Raw genomic sequence first — 23,384 nt, 5'->3', positions numbered from 1 at the left:
AAGATATAGAACTGAAACACCTCTCACCTCTCAGCTTCCTTGTACTTTCCCTGTCGCTCCATCTCCTGAGCTTGTGTAATGTACAGCACTGACACATCCTCTGGCTTCATACATTTTGATGCCAGCTGCAAGGAGAAGTGGGAGCTAGGCATGAAAGGATAAACTCCCCTTCTCAAATACACCCAAAAGAGGTACAATATCCTATTTTGAACCATTCTGGATAACCCAAGCAAATTGCTTCACTCCCTCCCATTGCAAGCTTTGTTCAAATGCACTTTCTGGAACTGGGAACATATGGACCATTTGGTGCCTCATTCCTCTCTGCTCTGGGTTGACCAGAACACATCTACTGTCAGCGCTGCGAAAACTTAAAATTAATTGGTTCCACGCAAGGACTGTCATCAGCTTTTCACCCGTCTACAAATGGGGAGGCTGAAAAGAGAACGCAATGGTGGAGCAGTACCTTAGATGTTATGTGGATTACCAACAAACTGGACTGATCTCCTCCCTTTCGCTGAAGTGGCTTATAACAACACTGTACCAGTAGCACCAGATTTACGCCGTTTAAAATAGCCACAGGGAGGGATTTCATCCCAATGCCTGAATACCCCCAGGAACCACCTGCCTCTCAGACTTTAGATCAACGGGTGTCCGCTTGGAAGGAGGTGTGGGACAATGCAAAGAAAGCTTTGAAGAAATTGGCTCTACGCAAGGACTGTCATCGGCTTTTCACCCGTCTATGAATGGGGCAGCTGAAAAAGCGAACGCAATGGTGGAGCAATATCTTAGGTGCTATGTGAATTACCAACAAACGAACTGGACTGACCTCCTCCCTTTCGCTGAAGAGGCGTACAACAACACTGTCCACAGTAGCACCGGGTTTACGCTTTTTAAGATCACCACAAGAAGGGATTTTATCCCAATGCCTGAATATCCCCAAGAACCACCTGCCTCTCAGACTTTAGATCAGTGGGTGTCAGCTTGGAAAGAAGTGTGGGACAATGCAAAGAAAGCTTTGAAGAAAGCCTCAGAAATGTACAAAAAACAATTCCGGCTGCATTTTAGGAAGGACACTGATACACTGGAATGCATCTAGTGATAATGTGTCCAGATAAGGTGCCTGAAAGGAAAAACTTATGAGTACTGGCTGGAGGCATTAATTATGTTTAGCTAGGGCTAGGAGAAGAGAAGACTGCGGGAGGACATCATAGTTCAGAGCTATTCCAGAAGGAAAGGGAAAAAACAATAGGTTTAAAATACAATGAAGAATATTGCAGTGTGACATCATAAAAAAAATCCTTTAATGACCAGTCGGAGTTATGATGGCCTTGGAAATTGTGCTTTATAGTTCATAAAGCACTTTTGGCTATTGTAAAATGGAAAATGTTGCCACACGACCATATTCCAAGCTCTTGACAACTGATTCATATTTATGACTGGTTGCAGCATCCTGTGGTCATATGACCACAATTTTTAGCCAGTTTCTGGTAAAAAACACCCATTTGGGAGAATGGATTAGATTTATGACTTTGTGAGTCACTTAACAATCATGGTAAAAATGGATTCAGTCATATGAGCGCCTCAACTTATGACTATCACAACTTACAATTGTAATTCTAGTCCCAATTGCAGTGGTAAGTCAGGCACTATCTGTATTTGTTCCCATGTTGGACTTCTTGAAGGTTTTTTTGATGGGACAAACAACTGGTTGAGAAGTGTTACCATGCTCTTCTGGCATTCACTGAACACAAATGGGCATTTTCCTGGAATGTTCTTACCTTATGTGCCTTTTCCCAATGTCCAGCTTGGGTGTACATATCAATGGCATCCTTAATGTGGTCTCCTTTGATATACAGTTCCTCTGCTATCTAAAGGGACAAACAGCTTGTTATTTTTCCATTGTATCAATGGGTGTGTGTATGTGTGGAGGGAGAAAGTTGTTACCTCATACTCTTGCAAGGCTGCATAGTGCTGGGCAATTTTGGGGTAATACTTGGTTGCTGTTTTCCTATCCTGCATATCAAGAATGTATATAGCTTTCTTCCACTGCCGAGCCCCAATGGCTGCTTCAATGGCCTTGATAGCACACCTGGAAAAGATCACATTCCTTAGAGCAAGGCTCCCACAGGACCCATCCTGATCCTGGGTGCCAGTCCAACATACAACTTTCAGAATACTAGTAACTACAAGAAAGATAGCCTCAAAGAGTCTAGTCAGTATACCATCCACAGACCTGGCCTCAATGTAGTGGTTGATAGCTGCATCTAGTTGCTTCTGTTGTACAAGGTGATCTCCCCAGCCCTCCTCCAGCTTTACCACTTCTGCTGGAAAAACTGAACGAGAAAGTTCTACTGCTGCAGAGAAAGGAAGAACAAAGAACATGTAAGGAGAACTAAAGGGACCAGATCTTGGACAAGCTAATCTCTTAAGAAATAAGCAGAACCTTCCTAATGCAAAGACATTTTGGTTTAAGATCCATATATGCCTGGAAAAGATGACTAAAATACAGATAGAATTTAAGCCAGAACTGTTTTTGTGAGGAATACTAGGACTTAATTATGGAAAAGAGAATGAATATTTAATATTACATGTATTGACAGCTGTGAGAATAGTATTTGCCCAATTTTGGAAAAATGAAAACCTACCACCTGACCAGATTATAATCACGAAAATCCTAGAATGTGCAGAAATGGATAGATTAACTTTAGAGATTAAAGAGAAAGAAGATTCAGTTTATTTCAAAACATGGGGAAAATTTTTTATCAATGGTTAGCAACACGATAGAGCGAGAAAGGATGGTGAAATTTAACAGGATGAATAATATTTATTGACTAAACTTTACTTTTATGATTATTGTTATTATCAGTGACTATAACTGTTTAGTGTTATATTAATTACTGTCATTTAATATTTGTACCCGGACGATAGTCTGCTTGCTAAAGCGTTGAATTTTTGTTGGGAGTAACCCCACTACTGTATTTATCCCTATCCCATTTCCCAACCCCATCCAATATCCATACTGACCTTATCCCTTCCCTACCCTTATAAAACTTAATAAAACATTTATATATATATATATAAAAAGAAATATGCAGAACCTAAAACTGCCAATCCAAGAATAGGGGGGGGGATACTGTAAACCCATTTCTAAATATCTCTTCCCTTGGTCCTTTTTGCTTTTTGATGATTTTTTTTACCATAAACAAGATTTACTATATAAGTAGTCCTCACTTAGTGATTGCCTTGTTAATGGTCATTCAAAGTTAGTTGCAACGGTGCTCAAACAACTTAGTGACCTCCCATTTATGACCTTCACATTGTCTCTCTGCTCTTATTTTCACTTGCTTGTTTATCTCATACCAAAATATCCTCAGGGAGAAAGAAGCCCAGTTTGGCTGAAGGACGTAGCAAGACGCAAAGGAAAACTGAAGTAAAATCATAAGCACACTCGCAATCACCTGATTTTTACTTAGCGACTGCTTCAATAACTGAGTTGCTGGTTCCAATGGCGGTTGCTAAACGAGGATTACCTGTAAATGATTTTGTTCTACCTTCTAATATTAAAATATTTCAATAAACACTCAATACACTCAATCCAGTTTTGGTCACAACGATGTAAAAAAGATGTTGAGACTCTAGAAAGAGTACAGAGAAGAGCAACAAAGATGATTAGGGGACTGGAGGCTAAAACATATAAGGAAAGGCTGCTGGAATTGGGTATGTCTAGTTTAATGAAGAGAAGGACGAGGGGTGACAGGATAGCAGTGTTCCAATATCTCAGGGGTTGCCACAAAGAAGAGGGAGTCAAGCTACTCTCCAAGGCGCCTGAAGGCAGGACAAGAAGCAACGGGTGGAAACTAATCATAAAGAGAGAAGCAACCTAGAACTAAGGAGAAACTTCCTGACAGTTAGAACAATTAACCAGTGGAACAACCTGCCTCCAGAAGCGGTGAATGCTCCAACACTGGAAGTTTTTAAGAAGAGACTGGACAGCCATTTGTCTGAAATGGTATAGGGTTTCCTGCCTGAGCAGGGGGTTGGACTAGATGACCTCCTTATTATTATTGGACTAGATGACCTCCTTATTATTATTATTATTATTATTATTATTATTATTATTATTATTATTATTATTATTATTATTATTATTATTATTATTATTATACAAATGTAGGAAATATAAAAGTTGAGAACTTGTAGGCAAGCTGCAGCCTCAGAAGAGCCTCCCTCCCTCCTTCTCGTACCTTTCAGAAATGAGTTGCCCTTGCGATAGCACTCCAGTGCTCTTTGTGGGTTCCGAATTTTTTCAAAGAGTTCTCCAGCCTGAAAAAGAGGAGAACTGCATCGGTTGAAAGCTTACAAACTGCCCCAACAGTACCCAATTTTCAAAGGCAGGTCAACCACTTTTTGTGCCGGGAAGCATTCTGTAAGCAAAGTAAGGTCTATCAAGCTCCCTCCTGCTGTCAGGTGACCCCACTGACTCCCTACATCACGGTATTTTTCACATGGAACGATGACACCTCATGGCTCCAAGGGGCATCACCACAAAAGTCCTTACATTGAAAATCACCGCAGCAGAACCCGAGATTTTGAAGCACCTTGAAAATTGAACAACTTCTTGGCCTCACAGTCCATTTACAATTTTAAAAAAGGATGCTTGTGGGAAAAGAATAACCAAATGTGGAGAGTAACTTTGCAAGATTTAATGAATTAAAATATAGAGTATAGTAGCCTGACCCGTAGAAGAACTTACCTTTCCTTTCTCTTAGTGAAGGTTATTTTTTTCATCTTGAGGCAAAATGTAAACCCTCAAAAAAGACACTAATATGTGTATTCCTTAAAACACATTGAAATTAATGAGCTGAACACAAAAGCCACCGATAGCCTAGGCCAGGGTTCTCCAACCCCTGGGCTGCGGCCCAGTACCAGGCCGTAGCCTATTCGGAACTGGGCCACATGAGTGGTGGGCCAGCGCATGCGTGCAAATCTCAGTTTGTATGAGCAGCAGGTTGGCGTGCACTTGCATGCACATGTGTGTATAGTTCAACTTGTGCAAGCTGACCTGCGTGCACCTGTGCATCGGTCCACTACTTATGTTGAGCTGCACATGTTCACAGGTGTGTCGGCCCATCGCTCACACAGCCCAGTTCTCCTCCCCCCCCCAGTTGGGCCACCAAGCCGCAAAGGTTGGAGACCGCTGGTCTAGGCCATCCTCTTATTGCATCATCACCCTCATTCATTCTGTCACATAGATCCTTTGTCTTCCAATCTCTAAAAGCAATAAACTTGTTTATTGTGAGCCCTATCCCCTTCCCAACTCTAGCTATGCCTACCACCGGTTCATAATCTCCATCTTACTGCTCACTGCTACGTACGTTATCATCTCTGGCCTAGATAACATTGAGAAGATCTACCAAGATGCTATCAACTACAACCCTGAAGAAAATGAAAGGAAGATAACAAGCATACCTACCATTACCACTGGGTGATGCGCGTCTCCTTCAAAAGAGGAATGTAACATGATTAAAGAAGCTGTATAACTACTGAGCATTCGGAAGTGTAATGGATGCCTCACCTGCTCAAAAAGCTCTCCTCGAATCAGGGCTGTAGCGATACGATTGATGAGGTCAATATTTGCCAGTAGCTCCTCTCGGTCCATGGTCAGCTGTGCTGCTTTAGCTGGTAGCCCAGCCTTCAGGTAGAGGCCAATGGCTGCTTGCAAGTCCCCTTGGCTCTCCTGCACCTCAGCAGCTCGCTCCTCCTGCTGTGTCTGCAGCAGCCACTCATAATAGCTTTGACGCAATTTTTCTAATGCAGGATGGTTCTAAAGAGAGAGAGGGAGGACAACAGAGGAGGAGATATCAGACCATCTCAGAAACTGATGATCTTAAGTCTTCAGTGCCTCTCTTACTTTTGCCTCTGCCACTGAGATGCATTCATCCCACATGTGAAGCTCTTGATACATCTCCATGGCCTCCTCCACAGCATTCTAAAACAGGGAAAATAACGTGGGTTAGGGTACAGAGAGGTGTAGGGGACAAAAGTGTTCAAAATAAGCAATCCCTGCTCCCAGACTTACCTGCTCCAGAAAGATCATCTCTGCCAGCTTGTAGTTTTTTTCTAACATAGCCAAGCGGACTCGGACCTGGTAATAGTCTGTGCCATCCCCTCCCTGAAGTGAGCAGTTAAACAGAGGAGGAGATGTCATTCTCAAACTTTGGGAAAAAGAGACTGCCCCCTCCAACTCCATCCATGTAAGTTAAGCACCCACAGGGTGCAAAGAGAGCCCAGATGAGACAAATGCTCTATTATTGGATTAGTAGTATTCTTCTTTCCCTTTAATGCAAGGGTACCTAAACATTTTTGCCATCACACCTCCTTTTAATGTAATCTTAGTGTATATACCTCCCCTAAAACCCCCAAAACTAAAATGAACACAGATGAGCAATGTAAATGATACAATTAATCTTTGGGAAATGTGGACTTATTGTAGCAACATAACTAAAAGGTTCTTCAGCTCTCCCTGCGTGGCTGCCTGTACCTCCCCAATTTGGGAAACCCCGATCGAAGGGAAAGGGAAATGCAGGAACATAGATAGGGAAACCTAGGAGATAGGAGAATAAAAGAGCAAAAGCAAGCTCTCCATTTCACTCACGTATTCCTTGGCCGCTTGGTCAGCAATCTCATTTGTTTCGTGGAGAAATCGAGCCTTAGATACTTGTCCAAGAGCAGCAAAACACCTAGAAGAAAATATTATTAGGGTTTATTTATTTTATTTTATTATTTTATTTTAGAAATTTTATTTATTTCCAGATTTATAAGGACACCCAACTCGGACAGTGTGATTCTGGGAGGTGCACAACAAAAATACATAATAATACAAACAGCAAACAACCAATATATAAATGCAAAGGGTTGCAAAATTTGGGATCTAAAGTGGATAGGAAGCAGAGTAAAGTCTTCCAGCTCATAACTGATCTAAAGGAAATTCGTAAAAATATAACTAGCAAAGATGTGAGTAAGCAAGACTGTTAACAATCTAATCAAGGTATTTCATGAAAGATGGCAGACCGAATCAAGAAGAATTCCTTGGTTTAAGTGGGTTGCTCTCTAAGTGACACTGTGGGAGAACTAGGTTAATCGATGGGATCAAAAAATCAAGGGTCTGTCAGCATCTTTTCCAACTAAGACATTTTATAACCTACATCCACGTAACCAATTTGTCTTTCACCATTACCTCCTCTGCTTCACCCCAATTTAAATCCTACATCAGTCTAGCCCAGTGGTTCTCAACCTTTTTAATGCCGCGACCCCAACCGGTCGTAAGTCGAGGACCAAACCGGTTGTAAGTCGAGGACTAAACCGGTCGTAAGTCGAGGACTAAACCGGTCGTAAGTCGAGGACTACCCAACCGGTCGTAAGTCAGGACTTTCCCTGTCCGGGAGCGCCGCGCATGCGTGGTTCCGCCCCCTGCGCCGGCCGAGGCGTAGCTGGCAAGCGGCAGAGACGGAGCAGGCCGACCACCAGCTGGCCCAGCCCAAGGGAGGTAAGGCACCTGCCGGAAAAGGAGGGAAAAATTGGCGGACAAAAAAAATGGCGGACAGCCTTGCTTGGCGACCCCCGTGAAATGGTCGATCGACCCCAAATGGGGTCGCGACCCACAGGTTGAGAACCACTGGTCTAGCCACTATGCATCTCAGGAGCTGAAATGAGATGCAGCTGACATAAGCGTACGCTTTTTTAGAAAATGAGTTTGCCCAAAACCAGACTCCTGATTCTCTGGCTAGCAGTGCCAGATTATCTCTACCAGATACTTTTGGGAGGCTTGCCAGACCAAATCACTCACCTTTCAGCGATATGCAGCTGTTTGGCCTCCAACGCTAATCGACTTAATGTTTTCCACATGGCCTCTGTCTCAGCAGACATCTCCAGTGTTTCTAAGAAAGCGACAGCTCTAAAAGCAGAAAGCAAAGGGGCTGAGTACCAGTCTCCCATGGCAACGGGGCACTGGGCAATTAAGAATGAGGAATCAGATTTTCTTCAAACTCTCCGTAGACTCCACCAAGGCTTCACGTGCAAGGACAGATTCCTCCCCTCAGGAGTAAGGATGGACCAACTTTGCTCGCTCGTGGATCCTCACCAAAGCTTTTCTAGAGGTGTTGCTTGGTGGCTGGTTCCAAATTCTCCCCTGGCTGGAAATTTAAACCTCTCTGGAATCCATTTCAGCCTCTCACCTGTGGTAGTCGCCATCATCAATTGCTGTGCCAAACTCAATGAGCCCCTCATCCAGAGTGTAGGACACGGTATTTACACCCTCCGTCACAATCACCTCTGTCTTCCCATTGCTCCTCTCCAAGTCCACAATATCACCCTGCAGGAGCCAATTTTTAAAAACTTAGTTCTTTTCCCACACTATACAATCTGCCGGGCTAGCTCTTGTCTTCCCTTCACTAGCTGAGAGATTGTGACAGCCTCACAAACTCCAGCTAATCTTTACTAACTAAGCACTTAAACCAGACGCGGGTCTGGTACCAGCAGCAGGAGAGCAAATATTACCTTCATAGGGAACATGGTCACTCGTTCTGGTGTATCAATATTATACCATACACAGAGACTGTTTCGATTCTGGGCTACCACCACGTCACTCCCTGGAACCCATTGCACATAGGAGCAGTAGCTAAGGATGGTGGTCTTTACAGCATTGTCAATATCATAGAGATGCAGCTGGGAATTATAACAGGTGAGGTGGGTGGGAGAAAAGAAACACAGCATCAAGAGAGGCATGTTTTTCATGTTATCCTTTTCCCTTTCTTTCCAGGTCCCTACACAACATAATTCCCTCCCCCTCTATATCCTCCTGTTACCTTCATCTTTTTATCCCGGAAAAGCAATTTATGACCAGTTTCATTTAGCTCCAGCCAGTCAATCTTGCTGTCATGGCTGATAGTGCCAATATTATAGCTGGCCACAAGGTCCACTGAAGTCAGAAAAAAAAAGGTACAAGGCTCAGAATTAAAGCTGAGATCAACCTCAAGCAGTCAATGCTTGGGTAGAAAAGAAGAAAGAACTCCACCCACCTGCTGCAATGGTCTTAATGTCAACTAAATAGGCTAGTCGTTTGTTCTCCTCAGCTCCTCGTTGCCTCCTCTCATTGAGTCGGACACTGAAAGTACAAAAATGAGAACAGGTGGGTGCATGGTGCGGGGGTGCTTTTACTTTTCAAGTTCCAATAGCAGAAAAAGGTCTCATTATTCACCTGATGAGATGGGGGTTCATAAACTCGGTGCGCACAGAACCCAGAATCTCATTGCTCCCATATTCCACTAGAGTCAACTCTCCTGCATTGAAGATCATGCAGACCTAGCGTAAGATGGGAAGCAGGACAATTTGAATGGCAAGGAAAAGGGAAATAGGGCCTTCAAAAGTCGTGGCTTCTCATACCTCTTCTCCCCCCCCCCCCCACAATGTTATAGAAATGCCAACCAGAAGAGTAGAACGCTCTTGCAGAAAGGAAGTTAAGAAAGAGGAATACTGGTTAAGATATGAACGAGCTAGCATGCCCACTTACATTTTCATTGTCAAAGAAAAACTTCTCATTCCCACCAGATCCTTGCCAGGCCACCTGAGAAGAATGGACAGTGTGCATGAAATCAGACAATCTTACCATGTTCACCCAATTCAAGGGTAGGCAACCTTGGCTCTTTTATGACTCGTGGACTTCAACTCCCAGAATTCCTGAGCACAGCTGGCTCAGGAATTCTGGGAGTTGAAGTCCACGAGTCATAAAAGAGCCAAGGTTGCCTACCCCTGACCCAATTCATACTTGCCTGATATGATTTGACAAGATTACTCTCTTACATAACATGCTTCCACTAGCATTTCTCAGCATGCATGCTGCTCACATCATTTATAACTTTCTACAAAGTGATTGAGTTCTGTCAGCCAACCCCCAGTCTGCAACTCTCACCACATAAATAACCAGGCAAAGCCTGGTCAAGCAGTGTCAGGATTGGCTTTATATTCTAACTTCTGGTAATTTAAGCTGCCATGACTGAAAAGAGAGAAGATTAAGCTGACTTTTATAAACCCTTTATCTGTCTCTGGGAAATCATAGGGAAATGGTGAAGCCCCAAGCACTGAGGATTGACATTTGGAAACAAAAGAGAACAGGAAGGGGGGGAAAACAGCTTCACATCCATTTCTTCAAAGGTTATCCAGCAAAAATGGATGAACAATAGTCTTCCTGGCCAAAAAAAGCTGCAGAAGAGCAAAACCAAACCAAAGTGATAAACAGCAGAGATCTCAGGGGGATTGAAAGCCTGAGGACAGGCAAAGGCACTGAGAGGCAGCTTTGATCTCCTGCCATTAATCATGGCTGGAGATACAGAAACAGGCTTGGCTGGAGGAATCTGAAAAGACATGTGAATAAAAGGTGTCTGCAGAGTGTGGTCAAAAAAGTAAAAAGAGCAGCCACAACAGTAGGATCAAGGCCTTGCCTGTTTGGGTTTTTTTATGCGAGCAGCCTAAATCTATGGCTTGAACAAATCAGTGTATCTAACTCAGTGGTTCTCAACCTTTTTAATGCCGCGACCCCCAACCGGTCGTAAGTCGAGGACTAACCCAGTCGTAAGTCGAGGACTAAACCGGTCGTAAGTCGAGGACTAAACCGGTCGTAAGTCGAGGACTACCCAACCGGTCGTAAGTCGAGGACTTTCCCTGCCCGGGAGCGCCGCGCATGCGTTGCTCCGCCCCCTGCACCGGCCGAGGCGTAGCTGGCAAGCGGCAGAGACAGAGCAGGCCGACCACCAGCTGGCCCAGCCCAAGGGAGTAAGGCACCCGCCGGAAAAGGGAAAAAAAAAATGGCGGACAAAAAAAATGGCGGACAGCCTTGCTTGGCGACCCCCATGAAATGGTCGATCGACCCCAAATGGGGTCACGACCCATAGGTTGAGAACCGCTGATCTAACTGAATGCAACAGGCAGGAACTAATTCAGGAATGGATCTTATGCAGACCAGCCTCCCAACATCTATCAGCTCACCATCTTACATGTGAAACATGTTACCTCGCTAAGTTTGGTGGAACTCAGGTCACCCAGAAGCAGTGTATCTGAGGTATGGGCAACAAGGTAGCGTTCCTTTCCCAGGATTTTCACTTCATCAATTTCATAGCCATAGTGGGATTTCAAAACTACTCGCATACCAGTGGACAAATTCTTCACAATGACCTGGCATATAGATAAAAAATATATCATAGCAAAGTAGCATTCTCTTCCCTCCAACCTATATACAAATTATATACATGCATATGGGTGAACTGTAGGTAGAGAGTATGTGTGGAACAAAAAAATGATAGCTCTTTATAGACTAACTGGTCCTAAGAAAGTCAAGTTGGTTTCCCAGAGTATAAGATTGCTTAGCATTATTAGCTAAATTGTTGCAATCATTAAATTCTGTCATTTTGTATTTACTATTACATGTAACTTTCAGAAGCATATCCAGATCAATAGCACAACCTCACACCATGCTAATATTTCTGCCTCTGCCTTCCAATAATACATTCTCAGGTTTTATCTCCACAAATCACTAGTTTGCTTTTAAATACGTACTTTAAAGACTACATATTTTCCTAATCAGAGGTAGGAATCAGAATATATTAAGTGATATGGCAGCAGCACAAGGCAGGTGAAATCAAAGACTTTCAGAGTTTGAGGCGGGGGGGCGGCGGGGAGAATCTGGACGTACTGAATAAGAGTGGAAATGGATGTGTCCCATTTTTAGCAGCACTATATATATCATATTCTTGTATGTTCATATATACAAATATAAGTATATAACATAAATGTGTTATATTGTACTGGTGGCACCGTAGTGAGAATGCAGTACTTTGCCGATAGCCTGGAGTTCGATCCTGAGGGGCTCAAGGTTGATTTAGCCTTCCATTCTTCCGAGGTTGGTAAAATGAGGACCCAGATTGTTGGGGGCAATAGGCTGACTCTGTAAACTGCCCAGAGAGTGCTGTAAAGCACTCTGGGCCAGTATATAAGTCTAAGTGATATTGCTATAACTGGGCATAAAACATGTACACGTATAACATTCACATATAGTTTGTTATACCACTGTATGCATTAATTCTCTAAGACAATTTTTGTGACTTGTCATTGCTAACAAACTATCACTGTCCATACCACTTCCAAAACAATTCTGATTTATACAGTTCCCATTCTGCTGATATTTGAAGCCAGCTGCTCAAGAGCAAAGGTTCTTGTATTCCAAACGTCACCCTCATACCTGGCTCGGCCCCACATACGTCATTTCAAATTTGTTCTTGTAAATGCTCCTGCGAAGGCAGCAGTCAAACTGTTCCACTCCACCACACAGGGTACCCTGTGCAAACAAGAGTTTCCTTCAGGTATCCTTTGTGTACCAGCCCTCCAAGCCAGCATAGGGGATGGGAACACATGGCCACCCAGGAATTATATCCACGGACATGATACGGAGAGGGAAACGCACCGCACAGAGTCGTGAACCATCTCGTTTCCAGGCCAAGGCTGTGATGGTATATAGATGAGAAATTTCCTTGGGCTTGGCTTCCTCCCATGCACTGCGACGAGGACTCCAGTTCAGCACTCTCAGCCTGGGAGATCAAAGACGGAATGAGTAGCCAGGAGTGGTTTGCCCTACATCAAACTCTTCCCTTGTTCCATCCTCGAGCATCACACCTGTCAAAACTGCCAATTACTACTGACTGGCCCCCTGGACTGGCCGCTGCAACAGTGAACTCCTTCTCTGAAGCATCTCGACTGTAGTCAAAGGTTTGGATCACATGTCCTTCTTTCCCATAGGCCACGATCTTTTTGTCACAGCCGCAAGCCACAATGCTGTTGGATGCCCATGCCAAGGCATAAGGAGGACAGGGGTGCATCACCAATTTGCCCTGTTCAAAATCCAGAAGCAAAAATGAGAGGTGAAAGAAGCAGGTGGCAACACACAGCACACTGCACAGTGCTCTCAACGAAGGTTGTACAAATACTTACCCCAAGCCAACATAAAAATAATATTCTGCTGTGAAGAGCTATGAAGTTTTCTTCTATCCACTGACTGGGTACACAATGGCATTTTAGAAACCCTTTTCTGGACATTTATATTGAAAAGCTATTCTAATCAGAATCTGATTCCTCTTAAAACAACTCCTATCTCGTTAACCAGGTTACCCTAGAAAGGCAGTCTTGTTGTCTCTGTTATTTTCCAGTTATGCTTATTAATTTGCACAGGAAATGCAATATTTTTTTCGCTATGGGGAACTTCAGTAGCCTAATTTAGCCTGGGCTCTCCAAGTGCAGATTTGTTCTAAAATGAACACAGCCAGTATAACAAACTAGATAGATGTAATAAGGAATTTAATATATGAGAACCTTTCCATTTTTTTAAGGAGAACTTCCTGCTTGTAACATAAAATATCAGGGGAAAAAGTCCTTCCTTCCTTTCCTGTCTCATACAAATATCCTTTTCTGCATATAGTAGTGCACACAAATTGCTACCCTGTTCCACCCAGTACAGCAAGGAAAAGGCCTTGTTACAAAGTAGAGGAGATGGGGTGGGATGGGGTGGGGGTATGCTCTGATCTTTTTGATTACTCTCTTCCTCACATGCCAGTGGAAGCAGAGTAGGGAGAGTCCATCTTGAAAGAAAGACAGAAAATCAAGAAAAGAGATGAGGTTGGTAGAAGGAATGAAGACTGTATGAACTGTACAACTCCTTTAAAGTATATGTAAGTGTAGACTAATATACAAAATCTTTCACAAAATAAAGAAGTGTACAGTGTGTGTGTGTGTGCAATCTTCATGTCTCCAACTAAGAGATGCTCCATTTACCTCATTCCTAAACTACCTCTCTACTTTAATGGAAATTCTTGTTAGGGAACATCCATCTTTTCCAGAAATATGAAATAAGGCTAAAAAAGCTGCCGCATAACTGCTTTCCATGTTACACTCACCTCTTTACAGGCTTAGTTTGGTTAGAGAAGGAGGAGAAACTTCTTCCTACCTGTGATTCCCCAGAGCCTTCATCATCAAAGAAGTAACGCACAATGGTTCCATCTGCATGTCCAGAGAGGATGCCCTTCCCCGAGACACTGCAGAGAAGATATACAAGGAATGATCAGTATGGCATTGTGGGGGATCATTTCTTTAAACCACTCACTTATTATGGAGAAAAGATTCATTGTAACTGTAATTGTAATCCTCTTTACAATGATGTAGGCTGGAACAGTGCAGCCATCAGGCTCAGGATAAGTATCATGTAGCTTGTCTATTCCTCAGCTGCAGTCCAAAAACAGGTACTCACCATAAACAAGTACTCTATGCTCCTGGCCAGAGCTGGCCAGGAGAGGAATCAGAGCTAGCAGCTTCTAGGCAGTGAATTAAGGCACCCCTCCCATTCCCTCACTTACTTGGAGGCCAATGACACCACATAAGAATCTGTTCCATAAATGGTAGAGGATTTGTTGGTCTTGGTGTTAGCTAAACGAATCTTTAGAAAAGAAAAACCAGATCAGCCCAGCAATCAGGGAGCAAGAAGAGAATGAGAACAGACACCCTTCGATATCTTTACTGCTTAGGGAGAATTGGGGACATCCAATGACACCTAAGTATCAGTCTTCAGCAGCATCTAGATGTGGATGTATTTTTTCCCAATTCCTGAACTGTGCTTCTCAAAAAAGAGCTCTGTGACTCAGCTTCTCTCACCTTGCCTTCAACAAGCCCAAACACAATGGTATTCTCCTCTGGCCATAGCAAACATGTCACAGCACTCTAATAAAGAACAAAGTAAACAGGATAATCAGGAGGAGCAAAAGAAAACAACCATTCTGCATGCAGACAAGGAAATCTATTAACTGAATGGCCTGTTTGTGAAATTGGAGTTGCAGTGCTGACTCCTCCCATGGCTGAACTTCCTCTTAGCAACTGTAAAAAATGATATTACTACTAGGCAGAGCTACTCTGATCATCTTCGCTTCCTGTCTATTCCATTCACAAATCTTGGTCAGTGTAGCTAATCCAATATCCTGCTTTTTCCCTGACTCCCTCCCAACTTTAGTTCAGGCACCTTTCTCTTATTAACCAAAAAGAAAAGTAGACCCAGACAGTATGAAAGGGTATATAAGGTCTCTCATTACAAGAACACTTACCGTCTGAATGAACTTGTTGCAGATCACTTTTTTGTCACCCCTGGACAGGAATAAACACAGACAACATTACTGTCAAGACCCAAATATTATAAAGCTCTCCTAGGAGATCCAACTGGATGAAATAATATAGGAATAGTGTCAGTAAAACAGGGGACAGGCACCCAGAGTGTGCCTATAGTCTCCTGAAGTTAATGTGACATTCCTTGCAATTTAGAACTCAAGGAAGAAATGAATCATCTTCATCCATATCCACAGTTACACCAGATGCACAACTGAAGGGCAACAATATAACACAACCTGTTGCTATTTAAAAGAATGAATCTCTGTTTTCATCCTATCCTACCCAAAGGCACTTACCATTCTTCCCCAATTTTGTATACAAAGATTATGTTGTCTGACTGCCCAACAGCAATCTTAGTAGAATCTGGGGAAAATGCCATTCCTTTTACCACATAGCTCTTCCTGCCATACTGGAAAGAGAAGAAAGATAAAGGCTGTAACATTTATTCAACCTCATAATCCAAAAAATTGTATAGATATCTTCATGTCTGAAAAATGCAACCCACCAGGAAAACTACTCAAAGAAAAGGTGATTTCATTCAAGAAGCAGTAAGTGTTTTGCAAACAAAGCAGACAAAAAGGAACCCAGATTTGCAATACAGAAATACAAACAGTAAGAGATGAAAGAATTTTCTGGGGTATTTTAAAAATAATATCAATAATATACATAAGAGACAAGACCAACAAAAGAAACAGCTATGAGATTATACAATTTACTACAGGCTGAGAATATATTTAGAACATGTCAACCATGTATCAGCATATTGATGCCAATGTGTCACTAGTAATGTGTGGCTTTATGCCATATATTATGGACATATATGAAAGCTGGAATATGTGAAATCCATCAAATTAGGCCAAAAAGGTCAAAAGGTTTATTCAAAACAAAAGTTATGGGGTTATGTAATTTCCACAATAAAAGGCTGTTTTCTAGAACCAAGCAAGACAACAACACTCTGTGGAAAATTACCAGGTCTGTGACAAATGCCAAAATGGAACTGGCTCTAATTGACTGGTCAATTCTCATTAAAAAATATAAAAATGTGGGGAAACTGTAGGGCAGGCATGTCAAACTGCCGGCCCGTGGGCCGGATGCATCACCCCAAAACCGCGCCCATTCCATTGCTGGGAATGGGGGGAAAGTCCCGATACGTCACGTCGCAAGTTTGACATGCTTGCTGTAGTGCTTTGAAATCATCATCCAGAAAGGGGTATCATATGTGGACATCTTACTTCAATTCTTCTGGAACTGAGATTTTGACATGCATATATAAATGTGTAAATGAGTGGTGTTTTCAGTTTAAAAAAATCAACTGCAAAAGTTGGAAATCTGCATTTGTTTGAGTTATGGCAGGGTCTCTGACAAAAAAGAACAAATAGCATTTCTGTCCTTCAGGGTGACCTTAGTTGTGATTTAGTGTGGTTTCTGCTTCATTGCAACATTGTGGAACTGATTTTTAATTATTTCCTGAAAGGAGTTTTTCTTGCTTTACTGTCCTTTAAACCCTTGGAAGATAATTGAGCTTCTGTACAAGCTCACAATACATAAACTCAGGCAATTCCAAAGTAAATGCATTTTTGAAAACTTCCAAAAATATGTTCAGGAGAAATCTTCATAGAATAGAGGGCATTTTTCCTCTCTTAATGCATAGCTCTACAAAAATAAAGTACTAAATACTTAACACTAATTCATCCAGAAGGGCAGCACGTAACAAGAGGGAATGAACATACCGAGCAACCTATTACTCCTTTTCTCAAACGTTAACTTTGAACAAACTCTGAAATATGATTTCATACAGCTCGACCACTCAAAGAGCAATTTACCTTAGCATCTGCAGGCTTGGTGGAAAACTTGTCCCTTCGCTCACCCTGTTCATCATATAAGAGAACCACGCGATCCACTGTGCAAACCGCAAATTTGGCATTATTTGGGGCCCAGGCCATGCAGGTAACCTTGGCTGCCCCATCCTGTAAGGAAGAAACGCAAGAAAGGTTATAGGGAGGGATATGCAGGCGGACTTCCACCAAATCAGATGGGGACTTCTTCAGGCCAGCCCGATTTCTTCCCACGGGAAATGGAGATACACTACGCTACAGGCCATGGGCAAGGGACTGGAGGTGCGGTATTTCTCCCCATGTCTCCATCTTCTCCTTCCCCAAACTGGTTTTTCTTCGGCTCAAGTAACCTGAGGAGTCAGTAGAGTCCGAACGTGTCGCAGCTGCATCGCCACCTCCGATCGCAGGTTGCCGCGTCTCCTCTGTTACCCGAGTAACGTCCCCTCCTGATGATGTCACGGGCTCCGCGTGAAACGTATAGGGGAGCCATGCGGACCATAGAGATACGTTAAATAGACGCTTACTTGTGGGAGCAACCTTCAAATCTCCACTGAGGGGGAAAAAAATCTGATCATAGAAATCGTTGGAAACTTAGCTTGCAGAACTTCATCTCACCTTTTAGGACAGTGTTTCTCAACCTTGACAATTTTAAGGCATGTGGACTTCAACTCCCAGAATTCCACAGCCAGCATTGCTGGCTGTGGAATTCTGGGAGTTGAAGTCCACATGCCTTAAAATTGTCAAGGTTGAGAAACACTGTTTTAGGACTTCGCGGAAAACGTATAATTGCCATATACTGAGCTAGATATATTCAGTATAACCTACTGTACAGGTGTAGACTAGTGATTCTTGGCTTAATGCCAGTAACTGTCAATGGGATCTTGGAGTCCAAGTGGACAATCATTTAAATACGAGCTAATTGTGCGGCAGCAGACAAAAAAACCAATGCAATCCTCGGCTGCATTAATAAAATGATAGAATCAAGATCACGTGATGTATTAGTATCACTTTACAAAGCCTTAGTAAGACCACACGTGGAATACTGCATCCAGTTTTGATCACCACGATATAAAAAAGATGCTGAGACCGGAAAAAGTGCAGAGAAGAGCAACAAAGATGATTTAGGGGTAGAGAATAAAACATGAAAATCAGTTGCAGGATTCGGGTATGTCTAGTCTAGTGAAAACGATGAGGGGAGATATAGCAGTGTTCCAATATTTGAGGGGCTGACACAAAGAAGAGGAGGTCAACCTATTTTCCAAAACACCAGAAGACAAAACAGGAACCAATAGATGGAAACTAATCAAGGAGAGAATTTCCTAACGGTGAGAACAATCAACCAGTGAAATGGGTTGCCTTCAGAAGGTGTGGATACCCCAATACTGGAGGCTTTAAAGAAGAGACTGGACAGCCATTTGTCTGAAATGGTATAGGGTCTCCTGCTCAAGCAGGGGTTGAACTAGATGACCTCTAAGATCCCTTCCAACACTATTCTGTTATTCTGTAGTCTTTCTTACCCAATTTTGTCACCCTTAAGTGACAGGCTCCCCAGCATTCAAGCAGCCCTTTTCACCTCCCCTCAGAATAGTGAGCAGGTGCCCTCCAAATAATTCTTAGCAGTTTGCTACTGACCAAACAAGCTAGGGGTTGAGTCATGTTGGAGATGCCCACCACTGTACCCTCCAAAATCCACAGAGGAGATTTTTTTTTCTATCACTAAGGGAGAGTTTTCCTAAGGGAGAGTTTTCCCAGAAAGTGAAATCCTAGTTTTCATGACTCTAAATAAAAACAGATAAATATGAACATTGGAGATTGTTGTATATAAAGCCAGACACACTAATCTTGTAATGTCTCCAATAATTAGTAGCAGCCCTCCATTGCTGTAGGCAGTTTTTCTTGTCTGGCCATAGTACCTAGAATGATTATGCTTGTTGATAACAGATGGAAACTAATCAAAGAGAGAAGCAACCTCGAACTAAGGAGAAATTTCCTGACAATTAGAACAATTAACCAGTGAAACAATCTGCCTCCAGAAGTGGTGAATGCTCTAACACTGGAAGTTTTTAAGAAGAGACTGGACAGCCATTTGTCTGAAATGGTATAGGGTTTCCTGCCCGAGCAGGGGGTTGGACTAGATGACCTCCAAGGTCCCTTCCAACTTATTATTATTGTTTTTGTTGTTGTTGTTATAACCTTTGACTAGCTTAGGATGGAAATAATGGATTAATTCTGTTTTCTTGATTTCTCTGTATCCAGCTGTACATCTCTGGGCTGAGCCAACAAACAATGCCTGCAGGTTGCAGGATCTAGAGGAGAACAAGCTTCGGCTCTGGAGAGTTTTCCATCTTTAATTTTGCCTAGGGATGCACTTCCCTTATCAGAGCTAGTGCACAATTTAGGCTCTGAACTCGCAGCTCATCTTCAAAGAACAGATGGAAGCTGTTGCTAGGAGGGGCTTTGTCCAAGTTCATCCTGTGTATCAATTGTGGCCATTTCTGGACTGGGAGACCTTGCTCACAGTGTCTTATGCTTCCCATTTGAATTGCTATAGTATGCTATAGTAATAGTAGTATAGTGTTAGTGTTGGTGTTAGTGTAGTAAATAGTATCAGTAATCAGTAATCAGTAATCATCAGTATAGTATAGTATAGTATAGTATAGTATAGTATAGTATAGTATAGTATAGTATAGTATAGTATAGTATAGTATAGTATAGTATAGTATAGTATAGTATAGTATAGTATAGTATAGTACAATCAGATATGTTTCCTATGTGGTTTACGTGAGAGGGCTGACAGCTCTCAGTAGACTTCCAGGTCTGATTCAAGGTATTAGTTACCATCCATAAAGCCCTACATGGCATAGGAATAGCTACTTATGGCCCTGGCTGTCTTCCATTGTTTCTGCTAGGAGGACAGGTCCAGGGTCCTTTCTGTCAAACAATGCCATGACCTCAGAGTTATGGTTTCTCTATGACTGTACCTATCTTGTGGAATTGCATACCCTCAGAGATCCAGATAACCCCAACTCATTTATCTTTTCATAAGGGTCTCAAAACCTGGTTGCGTTTCCAGGCATTTAGTCAGGAAGCTAGGCAAACTGCTAGTGATGTTGCTTTTTGCGGTTTTACCTTGTAGCTATTACAATGAGTTATATGTTGCTGTAGGAGGAAGGAAGGAAGGAAGGAAGGAAGGAAGGAAGGAAGGAAGGAAGGAAGGAAGGAACTAGCTAATGGTCTGTTTGGCTGCATTTCTTAGATATTAACTTTGAGAATCATGGAGAATTGTTGAAGTACCAAATGACTGGAGAGCTAATGTATATCTTCAAAAAAACAGAGAAAGAGGAATATTCTGCAAACTATAGATCAGCCAAACATCATTACCTGATAACATTAATATAAAGGGATCAATCTATAAGCATCTTGAAAATAATTGAGACATTTGTTCATTAGATTCATACCATACCTTTCCTCCAGAGCTGAAAATAGCATTTCTTTCCTCCATTTTTTCTTATAGTCCTGTAAAGGAGATTGGCTGGGGCAGAGTATCTAACCATGGGTTTCTATGGCTGAGGATTAGGGTTATCTATCAGAAAAAGAAAGATTGGGATAATCTCCCTGCTTATGTGATTCCAAGATATGTGTCATTCAGGAATATTAGACAAAGGAATATCAATAGAAGATAAAGTACCTAGTTCAGGGTAGTTACTTGCAGACATTTCATTACTTGACTGGGTAATAACATCAATGCTAGTGAGTGTGGGGTTTACTCCATTTATTATGTCATCGAACAGGATAGTCCAACCACTTCCACACCAAAAGAGGTACCAAGAAGGAACTAATCCCATAACAAAATACGAACAATTAGACGAACTAACAGACTACACAATGTGGACGAATAGATCCTACCGACGACCTCTCCTACACAAGACGAGAAAAACAAAGGAATAATCGAAAAAATAACAGAGAACTTACCACTGTGAATGTAATTTATCTCTATATGTCTATTGAAGTCCAATTGTCCCAGTGCCAAGCTTCCAGGAATTTCCCGTCATTTCTGGATTTAGCTTGTTCTAGGATACTCATAGTCTCCCAGCTGAAACTATAATTAAGTCTGGCATGTGTGGTGAAATTAAGGTGTTTTCATAATATCTTCTGCTCACTAGTTGGTGTTCATGGATGCATTCTACTATAACATCTGCTAATGATTACAACCACACAGCATCTTCTGTGTGTTTGTCCTACATAGTGGTTGTTATAATCCTTACACTGTATTTTGTAGATGTTTTTTTGCTTTTACTTGGTCTTTTGATTTACTTAAGATGTTTTTGAGGACTTTAGTTGATTTGCGTGCTGTGATGATGCTATGTGGTTATAATAGTCTGTTGACTGTTTTTGAGATTTTTTAATATATGGTATTTTTATCCTTTCCATGGCTTGCATTGATTGTGGGATCCTTGAAGTTCTCTAAGCTTCATTCTTTTCTGGCAGATATTTCATTACCTAATTAGGTAACATCATCAGTTCTAGCATCCCACAGTTCAACCCCTAGCTGCAAATATTCTCTTCTATTTTGTTGGTTGTGCTATAGTGGTCAGGCACTTTTTGGTAAAGTTCTGTGGGTATCCATTTTGTTGAAAGATGTTGCATAAGCAATCTGTTTACTTTTTCTGGTGTTCTTGGCTGCTGCACTGTGTTTGTGCTTGTCTGAATAATGTTCTTTCACAACTCTTCTGGTCAGAGGTTGGAGTGTTACTTTGGTCAAAGAGCACTTGGCTAATGTGGGTTGGACTTCTGTTTTTAATTTGCTGCCATTTCCTCTGCTGACGAGGATATCTAGGAAGGTTAATGTTTGTTGTTTTCTTCTTCCCGTGTGAATTTTATTTCTCTGAAGATGTTGTTTCACGTATCTTCTCTAGTTCTTAGCCCATTTTTAATACAATCTTTTACTTCTTCCATTTCAATTTTCAATAAAAATTTATACATTTTACCTGTTACATGTTCATCATTTGTAAATTGTTCAACTTTAAATTTTGTCTTCTGTTCAATTCCAAATATCTTATTATCCATATATGCATATGGACATTGGCTGTGTATCGTTGATAACTAAATCCTCTGCACAAATTGCTCTTTTGGTTTCATCTTATATTCTCCATGTTGCTGTTCTCTTGATAAGTTAACAATTTTTCTTTACCAACCATTTATTTCCCATAAAATGCTTCTTGTGCTGAGAACCCATAAAAATATTTGGCACAATCTGGATTTATATCTGTTCCATATTCTTAATATGGCACTTCTAATATAATGATTCTTAAAGTCTATATTAACCTTAACTTTATCACATCACAGAAAACAATGCCATCAGAACTTCAGATTGTTCCCTTCTAATTCTAAAATTCTAAAGTATAATTTTCAGACCACAAGAAACCTTAACCCCAACCATCTGTTCAACTTAGGTCAGATCCCACTTGAAATACAGAATCCAGTTCTATATTCAGAGAAATTGAAATGGGTTCATAGAGGGGAAACACGTATGGCCAAGAGATGGGGAACTATTGAATGGGGGAAAATTGAATGCAGTTTAGGTTTGGGAAAAGATGACTGAGAAGAGATACGGTAACACTTTTCAAATACTTGAAAGGACATCATGTAAAAGAAGGTGAGAGACAGGATTTGTTTTCTCTGATTCTGGAGCACAAGACAGAGAAAAGTGGATTTAAGTTACAGGGAGGCAAATTCTGATTAAATGTTGGAAAAAACAACCTAATAGTAAGAGTAGCTTGAAAGTGGAACCAATTATTTGGAGTTGATGGACTCCTCTTCGTTGGATTTGTTCATATGGAGTCAAGATGCTCCTAGGCCCTCTAGGATGCTTTAATGAGGATTCCTGCCCTAAGCAAGATGTTGGAATTGATGGCCTAAATCCACCTGCTGGCTGGGAAATTCTGAAAGTTGAAGTTGCATCTACATGGAGGGAAGTGTGTATTTGGGTGCCCCAGGGCTCTGTTCTGGGTCCAATGCTCTTTGTTTGGATGAGGGGATAGATGGAGAACTATCAAATTTGCAGACAACACCAAGCTGGCAGGAATAGCTTACACTCCAGAAGATAGGCTTAAGATACAGAAGGATCTTGACAGACTTGAACATAGGGTGCTATCTAACAAAATGAAATTTAATGGTGAAAAAAGTAAGATTCTACATTTAGGCAAGACAAACCAAATGCACAGGTACAGTATTTATTATTTATTTATTTATTTATTAATTAAATTTATATACCGCCCTATCTCCCTTGCGGGACTCAGG

At 41.8% G+C, this 23,384-nt stretch overlaps 1 protein-coding gene across 1 annotated transcript in view; it reads right to left on the bottom strand.

Moving 5' to 3' along the window:
* The window catches only part of IFT172 (intraflagellar transport 172), a 31,368-nt gene extending 13,895 nt beyond the window's left edge, over positions 1-17,473 (bottom strand). Inside the window, exons 1-27 of the mRNA XM_015814805.1 lie at positions 17,435-17,473; positions 17,073-17,216; positions 15,546-15,658; positions 15,189-15,228; positions 14,746-14,811; positions 14,451-14,530; positions 14,045-14,132; positions 12,721-12,935; positions 12,512-12,635; positions 12,290-12,385; positions 11,065-11,226; positions 9,569-9,622; positions 9,257-9,360; positions 9,078-9,163; positions 8,865-8,977; positions 8,557-8,724; positions 8,235-8,371; positions 7,847-7,954; positions 6,656-6,740; positions 6,080-6,172; positions 5,912-5,989; positions 5,576-5,824; positions 4,245-4,323; positions 2,234-2,354; positions 1,945-2,089; positions 1,779-1,868; positions 28-125 (exon numbers count right to left, since the gene is read on the bottom strand). Coding sequence (XP_015670291.1) covers positions 28-125; positions 1,779-1,868; positions 1,945-2,089; positions 2,234-2,354; positions 4,245-4,323; positions 5,576-5,824; positions 5,912-5,989; positions 6,080-6,172; positions 6,656-6,740; positions 7,847-7,954; positions 8,235-8,371; positions 8,557-8,724; positions 8,865-8,977; positions 9,078-9,163; positions 9,257-9,360; positions 9,569-9,622; positions 11,065-11,226; positions 12,290-12,385; positions 12,512-12,635; positions 12,721-12,935; positions 14,045-14,132; positions 14,451-14,530; positions 14,746-14,811; positions 15,189-15,228; positions 15,546-15,658; positions 17,073-17,216; positions 17,435-17,473 — 2,975 coding nt within the window. The remainder of the gene's footprint in view (positions 1-27; positions 126-1,778; positions 1,869-1,944; positions 2,090-2,233; positions 2,355-4,244; positions 4,324-5,575; positions 5,825-5,911; positions 5,990-6,079; positions 6,173-6,655; positions 6,741-7,846; positions 7,955-8,234; positions 8,372-8,556; positions 8,725-8,864; positions 8,978-9,077; positions 9,164-9,256; positions 9,361-9,568; positions 9,623-11,064; positions 11,227-12,289; positions 12,386-12,511; positions 12,636-12,720; positions 12,936-14,044; positions 14,133-14,450; positions 14,531-14,745; positions 14,812-15,188; positions 15,229-15,545; positions 15,659-17,072; positions 17,217-17,434) is intronic.
* Between the last annotated feature and the right edge of the window lie 5,911 nt (positions 17,474-23,384).

The sequence above is a fragment of the Protobothrops mucrosquamatus genome, unplaced genomic scaffold (assembly GCF_001527695.2).
Source record: "Protobothrops mucrosquamatus isolate PMUCROS unplaced genomic scaffold, P.Mucros_1.0 scaffold286, whole genome shotgun sequence".
Classification (NCBI taxonomy): domain Eukaryota; kingdom Metazoa; phylum Chordata; class Lepidosauria; order Squamata; family Viperidae; genus Protobothrops; species Protobothrops mucrosquamatus.
Note: the sequence above shows the minus strand (reverse complement) of the source record. Positions and strands in the feature narration are given on the sequence as shown.